Below are 10,043 nucleotides of genomic sequence, written 5' to 3'. Positions count from 1 at the left end.
AAATAGCACTCTAAAGCCTCTGAAGATGCTGGGTTGCAGCAGGGATGTGGCACTGTCCCAACCCAAGAACTGCCTGCAGCATGTCCGAGCCAGGACCCCTCTCATCTTTCCACTTTGCAAGCTCTCAGCAGTGCTCTTGGGCAGAGTCTCACCCCCACTGCCTGCCCGCTGGCCTGGGGAAGAAGCTGGAACTGTCCCTGCACAGCTTCTGGGCAGGGCAGCAGGACATGGGGGCTCTGCTGGCCCCATGGTGGCATCAGCCTCGTTGTTTTCCCCTCTCTGTGTCACCATACAGGTTGTTGCACGGACCCACGTCAGCGTAACCACCAGCATTGTGGTGTCTGAAAAAGCCACCTTTCTCTATCTGCTTTTGCACTTTATTCCATTCTTTTGCTTCCTTTTGTCTCCCTGGACTCCTCCCAGACAACTCACCCCTCAATTATTTTTCCATTATTATCCCAGCTCTGCTACATCTGGACCCAAATTCTGCACTTCTGGGGCAAAGTTGGCCCAAAGCACTGCTACAGCAGGATTGTCCCAATGAGGGCTGTCACATCCCTCCCTCCTCCACGGTTATGTCTCATTCCCAGCAGTGCTTTCCTGCCCAGCTTTATCTTTAGCCTTGACTCCTTCAACACAGCACCTGCAGTTTATCTCTGTACGTGCACACCGCAGCAAAACAGCACCATTATTACGCTGCCCTTGAGTTGTTTTTCACCCTCCCCCTGCTCCCCACCATTGGACCGGCCAGCTTTCATGGCCAGACCCAAGGGATTGAGGTCTCCTTGTCCCCAAGCCACAAAATCGCCACCTTTCCGCGTCTGTACGGAAGCAGAAAGCCGGGATGGGCCGGGCCCTTTGCCCAGAGCCCTCCCCGTAAGCACAGCCCGGCCCCCGCCCGCCCTTTGGACCGCCTTCTCTTCCTCCAGCACCGACTGCCTTCCTGAGCGTGATGCTGCCGGCAGCCGCTCGCGGTGCGCACCGACCGGCGCGGCGCAGGGCTCGCTGTAAGCGCTGCCACCCGTCCGCATCGTCCTCGGCGAGGTACGGGGGGCTGGCAACGAAAACAGGATCACACCTATGTGACATAGGGGCTGGGAACTGAGAGCCGGGATCGGGCGCCGGGAGTGGCAGAGGGGGCTAAAGGACAGGACACAAGGGATAAAGGACACGGGGTGACCTAGGGGATAAGAGACAGGATACTGGGGCTTTGGACAGGGGTTGGGGCTTTGGACACCGAGGTGACACCGGCGTAACAGCAGGGCTGGGGATTCAGGCAGGCGCTGTGGTGACACGGGCTGGGACTTTGGACGCCGGGGTGACACGGGGATGAGGCTGGGGCTGAGGGTTCAGCACGAGGGAGGCAGTGGGAGGGAGGAGCCGGGCGCAGGGGTGCTCCGGAGCTGGACATGGCCGCTGCCGGTCCCCTCCCCGCGGTGTCATTCAAGCCAGTGCCGGCCGGGAGGAGCTGCGGGTGAGTCAGGCAGGAAGCCCGTTTGCATCACGAGCGGGGCTGTTTTCCAGTCGCTGCTCTCCGGAGCTCAGCTCCTTTTGCCTTTTTCCCCTACAGAGCCATGGAAAATGAAGCCAACTCCCCGTCCTCCAGCTTGGCGGCTTTGGTCTCACCCTCCACGACCCCCTTCAAGGAGGAATTGCTGTGCCCCATCTGCTACGAACCCTTCCGGGAGGCGGTGACGCTGTGCTGCGGTCACAACTTCTGCAAAGGCTGCATCAGTCGCTCCTGGGAGCACCGACACCACGCCTGCCCCGTCTGCAAGGAAACCTCCTCCTTTGATGACCTCCGCATCAACCACACGCTCAACAACCTGGTGGAGATGATCCTCCGAGAGGAAGGGTGGAGACAGGGTCGTCCTGCAGCCCTCTGCCCCCTGCACCACGAGGAAGCCAATCTGTTCTGCCTGGATGACAAGGAGCTGGTGTGCTTCGCCTGCCAGGGCTCCAAACAGCACGAAGGGCACAAGATGAGGCCGGTGCAGGAGACGGCAATGGATTTCAGGGTGAGGGAACGATGCTTGGGGGTTGATTGCATGGAGAGAGGCACTGCTCTGCATGTTAGGATGCAGGCTGCTCGTGCCAGATTACGAGAGTGGGTGCAACCCTACAGCATCATTGCTGATGCTCTCCCCGCCTTAATCATCAACTCAACCCCAAAAGCCTGCGGGAAAGGGAAGCGTGGCGAAGCTCCCGTGGGTTGGGAGGGGTTTGGAGAGCTGCCACCAAGCTGGATCTGGCTGTGCTGGTTATTGCAGCAGCGCCTCAGGGTTGGGAGCAGGGAGCTTTGGGCTGAGTTAGCACAGCATGGCTACTCCTGGCCTTGAGGAGATGGGGAGGGGATGTGGAAGAGGTGGCCTCAAACACAGCCCTGAGCACAGCCCTGAGCACGGCCCTGAGCCAGAGCCAGGCACTGTGCCAGGACCCAGCCGCTGTGACTCAGCCTATGGGGATGCGCCAGATTTCCAAAGGCGCGGGGCAAAGGGCGCCGAGCGAGATGCAACTTGGCTGTGTTCAAAAAAAGAAAGAAAAAAAAAGATAGCGGGGAGGATTCGCCATGGAACAAAACCTCTGCCTTGCTGTTTAGGGTCTGCGTAGCGCCGAGGTGTGGGTAGGCAGTGCTGGGCTGCAGGAGGGGAAGGGATGGATGGAGCAAAGATCCTGCTTAACCGCATCCTGCCGGGGTTGGGGCTCTTGTCTTTCTGCATTTGAAACCTGGGGATGTAGGCTTGCGATGGTCCTGAGGGCGTCTCCCCCCCGCAGGCCAAGCTGAAGAACATGGAGACCTCCCTGCAGGACAAGGTGAAGGATTTTGGGGCTGTGCATCGCTCCTACGAGTCCATCTCCAAACACAACAAGGTGCGTGGCTGCTGCCAGTGGGGTGGCAGCCTGGTGGTCCCTTCTAGGGGGGTGGCAATGAGCCCAGTTCCCACTTACATGCACACACATGCACATGCATGCACTTACATGCACATGGGTACGCACACACCTCAAGACAGGAACGCAGCTGACTCCAGAGTGGGAGGGTGATGCATGTGGGAGGAAAGTCTCAGATGGAGCTCAGGGCTTCATCACCACATTCCCTGACATGGGAGGGCAGCTTGGTCCCGCTGGGACCTCAGCAAGGGCCAGAGCTGGAGGAGCAATTTGGGAAGCAGAAGGGATTGCAGGGGTGCTGGGCACAAGGAGCTACCTTAACATCCTTAACTGGGCAGGTGGAAGCCAAGCGGCTGGAGGAGCAGATCAAGAGGGAATTTGAGAAGCTGCACGAGTTCCTGAGGGATGAGGAAAAGGCGCTGCTGTCGCAGCTGCAGGAGGAAAAGCAGCACAAACACAGCCTCATTGAGAGCAAGATGAAGCAGCTGGCGGAGAGCAGCCAGGCAGTGCGCAGCGAAGCCCGACAACTCCAGGCTGACCTCGAGGAGGACGACTATACCTTCCTCAAGGTAAAGTCCTGATGGGGTCCCCATGGCTCAGCCACACGGGGCACAGCAGCACCGGGCTTGGGGTGTTGGTAACCCTTAGGAGCAGAGTTTGATGCCTGCTGTCTCCTTCTCTTTCAGACCCACAAGAACCGTAAGCGCAGGTGAGTCCTGGGATCAGCCGTGTTCTCTGTCTGGTGGGACCAGACAGGTCCCCATATCATAGAATCTTAGAACCATGGAGTTTGGGAAAGACCTCTTCATTAACTCTTCCCCACCATACCCACTGACTGTATCCCTCAGTGCCACATCTCCACGGTTCTGGAACACCTCCAGGGAGGGTGATCCCACCACCTCACTGTTCCAATAACCCAATGTCCCTGCTGAGGGGGGGGGATTTGGGGTAGCCCCCTCCCTGGGATGAGAGCAAGGTGGGAGCCCTGGAGCTGGAACAGGACCTCCTGCTCTGCTCACACAAAGGGAAGACAGCCTGGTAGGAGATGTGGGGTACTGCTATGGAAGACCCTGCAGAAAAGGGTGCCAGCAGCCCCATCCTATCCCTGTTCTCATTTCCTGCCCTAGGATTGCCTGCACGGCTGAGGAGCCAGAGGCTGTGCCTTTGGGGATGCTCATCGATTCTGCCAAGTACCTGGGCTCACTGCAGTACAACGTGTGGAAGAAGATGCTGAACATCATCACTGTCGGTGAGGAAATGGGAAGGGAGTGTGGTCCAAGGATGAGATCAGCCCCTGCTCTGGGCAGCCTGAGGGAATGCTAATGAGGGCATGGAGCATCCATGTTTTCAACACATCCATGTGTTCAAGAGTCGTGGGGTGCTCTGGGGTGCTTGCACTCAAAAAAAGGCAGCCCCAAAGGATGCATTCTTCCATGCATGGATGGGTTTGTGCCTTTGGTTGCCACCAGAAAGGAGATTATGGGTAAGTTGCCTGCTTGCAGGACTCATCCATAATGCTCATTCCTTAGACAAGCTGGGCTCAGCCCTCCTAATGCAGAGATTCGTAGAATCATGAAGGTTGGAAGGAACTCTAAGGTCCTCTAGTCCAACCATCGACCCACCCCCACTATACCCACTCATGGTATCAAGAAGGTTGGGAAACAACTCCAAGATCATCAGGTCCATCCCCACCATGTCTAATCCTAGAATCACCACATCATTCAGGTTGGAAAAGCCCTCTGAGATCTCCAAGTCCAACCCCAGCCCACCCCACCATGCCCACTGCCCACGTCCCTCAGTGCCACATCCCTGGAACACCTCCAGGGACGGTGACCCCACCACCTCCCTGGGCAGCTGTGCAGCACTGCTCTTTCAGAGAATTTTTTCCTAATGTCCAAGCTGAACCTCCCCTGGCACAACTTGAGGCCCTTACCCCTAACACTAATACGCGTCCGCTCTCCAGTCCCCTTCAGCTTCAACCCCAACTCGGCAGCAGGATGGCTCTCGGTGTCTGAAGACCTCACCAGCGTCACCAACGGGAGCTACAGGCTGCTGGTGGAGAACCCCGAGCGCTTCACCTCGGCCCCCTGCATCCTGGGTTCCCGTGGATTCTCCACCGGCTTCCACACTTGGGAAGTACACCTGGGTGGCATCACGAACTGGAGGGTCGGGGTGGCCCAGCTGCGTGGCGGCATCCATTGGACCTTCCACCATGACGCGCGTTCCGGGTTCTGGTATATCTATCGCCTTCCTGGGATGAACAGCAAGATGTGCCAGGCGTCCAACATGGCTCGCTCGGAGGTGGCGCTGGGGGACCTGGTGCGTATCCGCGTCGAGCTGGACTGCGACGAAGGCGAGCTCTCCTTCTACAACGCCGACTGCAAGACGCACATCTTCACCTTCCATGAGAAGTTTGGAGGCACTGTCTTCCCCTATTTCTACGTTGGAGGCACACCAGTGGGTGCAACACCTGAGGCGCTGCGCATCTGTCCCCTCCGCGTCCGCATCCATGAGGATGTCCCTGTGTAGGGCTGCTGTCCAACGCCACCTCCATCCTGGGGTTCCCCAGGTGCTCTTTTAGAGTCAACTTCCCTCAGAAAAAAAAAAAAGAAGATGACAGAAAAAGAGAATTTATGTGTGTTACCTCTTTTTTTTTTTTTAATTATCTTTAATAAACAGCTATTCTGGTACTCTGGTGTCACAGTTTCTCATCGTCTGTGCCCACATACCTCCGCCTCCATCCCGTTTCTCTCCATTACAGACCAAAGTGAGCTCATCCCTTCTCGTCCCCTTTTTAAGGGGTTTCCCATAAATCCCCACCTCTGGGATGGCAATGTGCAGTGTGTACTCAGAGGTGGAATGGAGAGGACAAAAAGCTCCCCCAGCACAATGCCACCAATCACAGAATCACAAGGTTGGAAACGACCTGCAAGATCATCTAGTCCAACCACCCTCCCATTCCTGTTAGTACCACAAGCTACTAAACCGTATCTACTATCATATCTACTAACCAACTACGGGGGGACAGCAGCCTCCCATTGTCCCGAGTCCCCACCAAGCATCCTGCACCAACAGCCCCAAAGCAAAACCCCGAGTGGGTTTTGATTTGCTTTATAACCCCTTTTCTCCTGTAAGTCCCTGCATGGTGCCAAGGACACCCAGGTGTCCCTAAACCCCAGGATGCGGTGCTCCAGGCACAGCCTGGCAGGATGATGACATTAACAGGCTGTTTCCATGGTTTCTCACCATTTGCAGAGGATGCTCCTTAAGAACCAGCACTGCTGGTAGAAAAACAAAAGGAGATGTTGAGGGGGGGACAACCCAGGGGTCCTCTGCCTCGTGACGTTGGCTGACGTGGTCCATCTCCAGCCCTGATACAGGGAACAGAGGGAGATCAGCATCAGCATCCTGCAGTGTTGTTCTGCCCATCACCTTCCAGCTGGAAATCTGGGCATCCCACGGCCCGTTTGGGCACAGCAAAGCATCCTTTGGAAGTAAGAAGCAGAAAAGCTGCTGAGCAGGATGCAATGTTTCTCTTTTCAGGCCCAAGGGGAACGTTTTCCTGCAGTGTCTGGCATAAAAATGGCAATAACGAGTGAAACGAAGCATCACTTCTGATGACAAAAGTGAAGCATTTTGACTTTTTCTGGACAATTTGTTGGGGGGAAAAAAAAAACAACCAACATTGTTTGCAGAAAACAATATGAATGAATGGCTTGGCTCCTTAAGATGGCAAATTTTTTGTATAATAAAGGATGCTGTTTCTTCCCCAGCACTGAATCTCATTCCCAGAGAGGCAGAGAAACGGCTTTAAGGCAGCAATGCCTCCCAGGGGCTGAGCATTTGCTCTCACACCCAGAGCTGGAAGATCCATTGGGGAACACGGGTGCTGTGTGGGAACCCCTCTGTGGCTCTTCCACCCTGAGCTGCTGCCTGGTGAACAGCTTAGCTCAAACCTTCCTCCTCGTGGCACTATGGGCTCTCGTTCTCTTGTTGATCCTCATGATTTCCACCTTATTTTTGGCTGTGGGTGCTCCCCAGCCGATGCTGCCCGGCGCATCCAGGGATGGAGCGACATTTCAGGCGATATTTCGGGGAAGCAGGCAACTCTCCCATTGGCTCACAGCCGGGAGGTGATGTCATTTCTGACCAATCCAGGGGAGGGCGGTGTTTTTTTCTCTGCTCCCCCCCCCCCCCCCCCCCCCCCTACCTCCTTCTGCATCCCCCTCAGCCCTGGGGCTGGGCACGGAGGATGCGATGATGGAGACCTCCTCTTTTTTGGAGAATGAGCCCTGTACGTATCCCCAGCACTGGGGGACCCCTCCTTGGGAGGAGCTGCAATGGGCACGAGGCAGTGGGAGGGGGTTGGGAGGAGGCCGGGGAATGGGACTGAAGAGCCAAAACTGAGCGTGGTGCAAAGATTGTGCTTTGGGAGGGTTCAAATCCATGGGTCCAAAGATGCAATGCTGAAAGCTGAAGGGAGAAGTGCTGGGAGGGCAATCCAATGGGGTGATGCTGAGCCTCCCCGGGCATTTTTGGAAAGGGCTTGGGGTAAAACAGCAGAAATACCTTTACTCCATCCTCACGGTCATAGAATCATAGTGTCATGAAGATAGGAAAAGAGTTCCAAGTCCAGCTGTTGACTCATCCCCACCATGCCCTCTAACAACATCCCTAAGTAGAACATAGAATCATTGGGGTTGAAAAGAGTCAAGTCCAACCATCAACCCATTCCTGAGGCCCCAGGAAGCTGCTGTGAGAGCACAATAACAGCCATCCCCAGAGGGCTTTTGGGGTGCAAGATGATGGCCCTGAGCTGGGTGGTCACCAAGCCCCCACCCCTGTGCTGCTCCTTTGGGGCTGTGGGGATAGGATGTGCCCCCAGGAACGGGTTTGTGCCATGAGCACACACCTGCAGGGAGCTCAAAGGAGCCTTTGAGCAGAGCCCCCCCAGCGGATGCCACGTGCTCATCCAGTGCCAGACACATCAGGGACGGTCTTACTGCCACAATGGCTGTTTGTCTGCTGCTGATTGCTGCATTTGGTTGTTTGTCCTCCCCTTGCTCCTTTATGTGCTCCTCTCCCTCGGTGATTCTTCTCCCACTCCACAGTTTGGACCCCACTAAAACCCTACTTCTATCTCCACCAGCCCTACCCTATGAGCACCCCACACCTCTCCCCTCTGCCTATTCTCCTCTTGTCCAGCTGTATCTTGGTGGGGGAGTTTGGCCATCTCATCCTATCCATGCTGGGGGCATGCTATGCCCAGAAGGATCCTTCACCCACTGGATAAATGGATGGACAAACCATGGACAAACGTCCCAAGCTCTGCCATGCTGCGGTGTCACTTGTGCAATGTCACCCCATTTCTAGTTGGGTCACTCTGCCCATCCCATGCTTGGGCCTGGATGCCGCCCTATATTCATTTTCCAGGGGGAAAACACCTCCCCACAGCTGAACGCCCATTTGCGTAATGGAGGAGAGCAGTGCCTAAATATACCCACACAGTCCCCTGGAGGTGTCGGGATGTGATCTCCATCAGACACAGCTGTCAGTGAGAAATAGGCCAGGGTGAAGAGAACAGGGGAAGGAGATTCAGCTTAGGGGGAGTGCATGGACCTGAGAGATGTCCCAGCTCTGGATCCACTTGCCCCAGGGGACATCACACCAAAATATCTTCGGGATCTGGGACTTGGCATCTCAAAGCCTCCATTGAGGCTGTCTTGGCAGAAATGGTCCTCAAGTGGTTTTGGGGTCGCACCACCTTGGGACACGTCCTGGCCCTGGGAGAATGGAGCTGCGGGGTGATGGAGCCATGCCACCACTTGAGATCCACAAAGGTTGGTCCGTGCACATGGCACAATTCACCCCCATTTGGGGTCGCTGGGAGGAGCGCAGGGCTCCCACAAGCAGAGAGATCCCCTTGTCACTCTGTCCGTCCCCATTTTGTCCCACTGGAACAGGGAATGACATCCACCCACTGTGCCCAACCCCCTCTCAGCCCACACTGGGACCCCCATTGGGTGACAGCAACAGCACCAGCACTGCTCACACAGAAAAAAAAATCGCATTTGGGGGCATTTTTGCCACCCAGCCTCCTTACTTTGCTTCCATTATTTTTTTCACCATTTTTTTCATTTTTTTATTTTCAATTCTTTTTCTATTTTTTTTTTTTTTCAGTCCCCCCTTCTTTTTTTTTTTTTTCCCCCCATCCCCGATCCCTGAAAATAGCTGCCGGGCTGTGACATCACCGTGCTGCTCCCGGGTTCGCACAGATCGGATCCAATCAGAGCTGCTGAACGCTGCTCCAATCCCCGGCCGGGGAGGTGATGTCATAGGGCGATGGGCCCCCCCCCGGGGGGGGGGAGGCTCAGTGCAGACCCCCGCGCCCACGTTAAAGAGCCTGGAGAGCACGGGGAGGCAGCGCAGGCACCGACAGTGCGGTGAGTGCAGCAGGCGGATGGATGGATGGATGCCTGGGGGGGAGTCTGATGGATGGGGGGGTTGTTTTATTCGGGAGGGGGTCAGATGGATGTATGGAGTTGGATATGGGTCTGGGGGGTCCGATGGATGCATTGCTTTAGAGAGATGCAGGGGGAGGGAGGGGTCTTATGGATGGGGTTGTGTTTTGTGGATGAGGAGGTGAAATGGATGTGTGGAGCAGGACGGAGGTATGGGTTTGGGTGTGTGTATGGGATTGGATAGATGGGTGTGGGGTTGGATGGATACATTGCTTTGGATGGACATAGGGGGTAGGATACATGTACTGGTTTTGCATGGACGGACGGACGGATGAATGGATGGATGGATGGATGGATGGATGGATGGATGGATGGATGGATGGATGGACGGAGTCAGGTGGGAGGACGGGGTTGGATGGATGGGTGGATGGAGTCAGATACATGTATTGGGACTGGATGGATGGATGGAGTTGGATGGACATATGGAGCTGAATGGATAGTCAGACAGATGGATGGGGCTGGATATGTATATGGATGGAGTCAGACGGATGGATGTGGTTGAATATATGCATTGGGATTGGGTGGATGCATGGAGTTGGATGAATGGATGGAGTTGGATGGATGTGGTCAGATGGATGTATGGGATTGGATGGATGGATGGATGGATGGATGGATGGATGGATGGATGGATGG

At 55.7% G+C, this 10,043-nt stretch overlaps 2 protein-coding genes across 4 annotated transcripts in view; both read left to right on the top strand.

Annotated features, from left to right (window-relative positions):
- The first annotated feature begins 937 nt into the window (after positions 1-937).
- TRIM35 (tripartite motif containing 35) lies at positions 938-5,579 on the top strand. 2 transcript variants are annotated; one of them, XM_042887492.1, is made up of 7 exons: positions 938-1,044; positions 1,571-2,018; positions 2,776-2,871; positions 3,228-3,458; positions 3,576-3,598; positions 4,017-4,138; positions 4,853-5,579. In XM_042887492.1, exons 1-7 carry the CDS (start codon positions 953-955, stop codon positions 5,416-5,418), a joined length of 1,578 nt encoding a protein of 525 aa, XP_042743426.1. In that variant the 5' UTR covers positions 938-952; the 3' UTR covers positions 5,419-5,579. The 2 variants fall into 2 exon arrangements, with proteins under 2 accessions (XP_042743426.1, XP_042743425.1); XM_042887491.1 differs by having other exon boundaries at positions 2,740-2,871.
- Positions 5,580-9,272: 3,693 nt separating this feature from the next.
- The window catches only part of STMN4 (stathmin 4), a 5,760-nt gene continuing 4,989 nt past the window's right edge, over positions 9,273-10,043 (top strand). For both annotated transcript variants that reach the window (XM_042887506.1, XM_042887505.1), the window contains exon 1: positions 9,273-9,332. The gene's annotated coding sequence lies outside the window, so the exon portion shown is untranslated. The remainder of the gene's footprint in view (positions 9,333-10,043) is intronic.

The sequence above is a fragment of the Lagopus leucura genome, unplaced genomic scaffold (genome assembly GCF_019238085.1).
Source record: "Lagopus leucura isolate 7727_CA_CO unplaced genomic scaffold, USGS_WTPT01 Super-Scaffold_100088, whole genome shotgun sequence".
NCBI classification, from domain to species: domain Eukaryota; kingdom Metazoa; phylum Chordata; class Aves; order Galliformes; family Phasianidae; genus Lagopus; species Lagopus leucura.
Note: the sequence above shows the minus strand (reverse complement) of the source record. Positions and strands in the feature narration are given on the sequence as shown.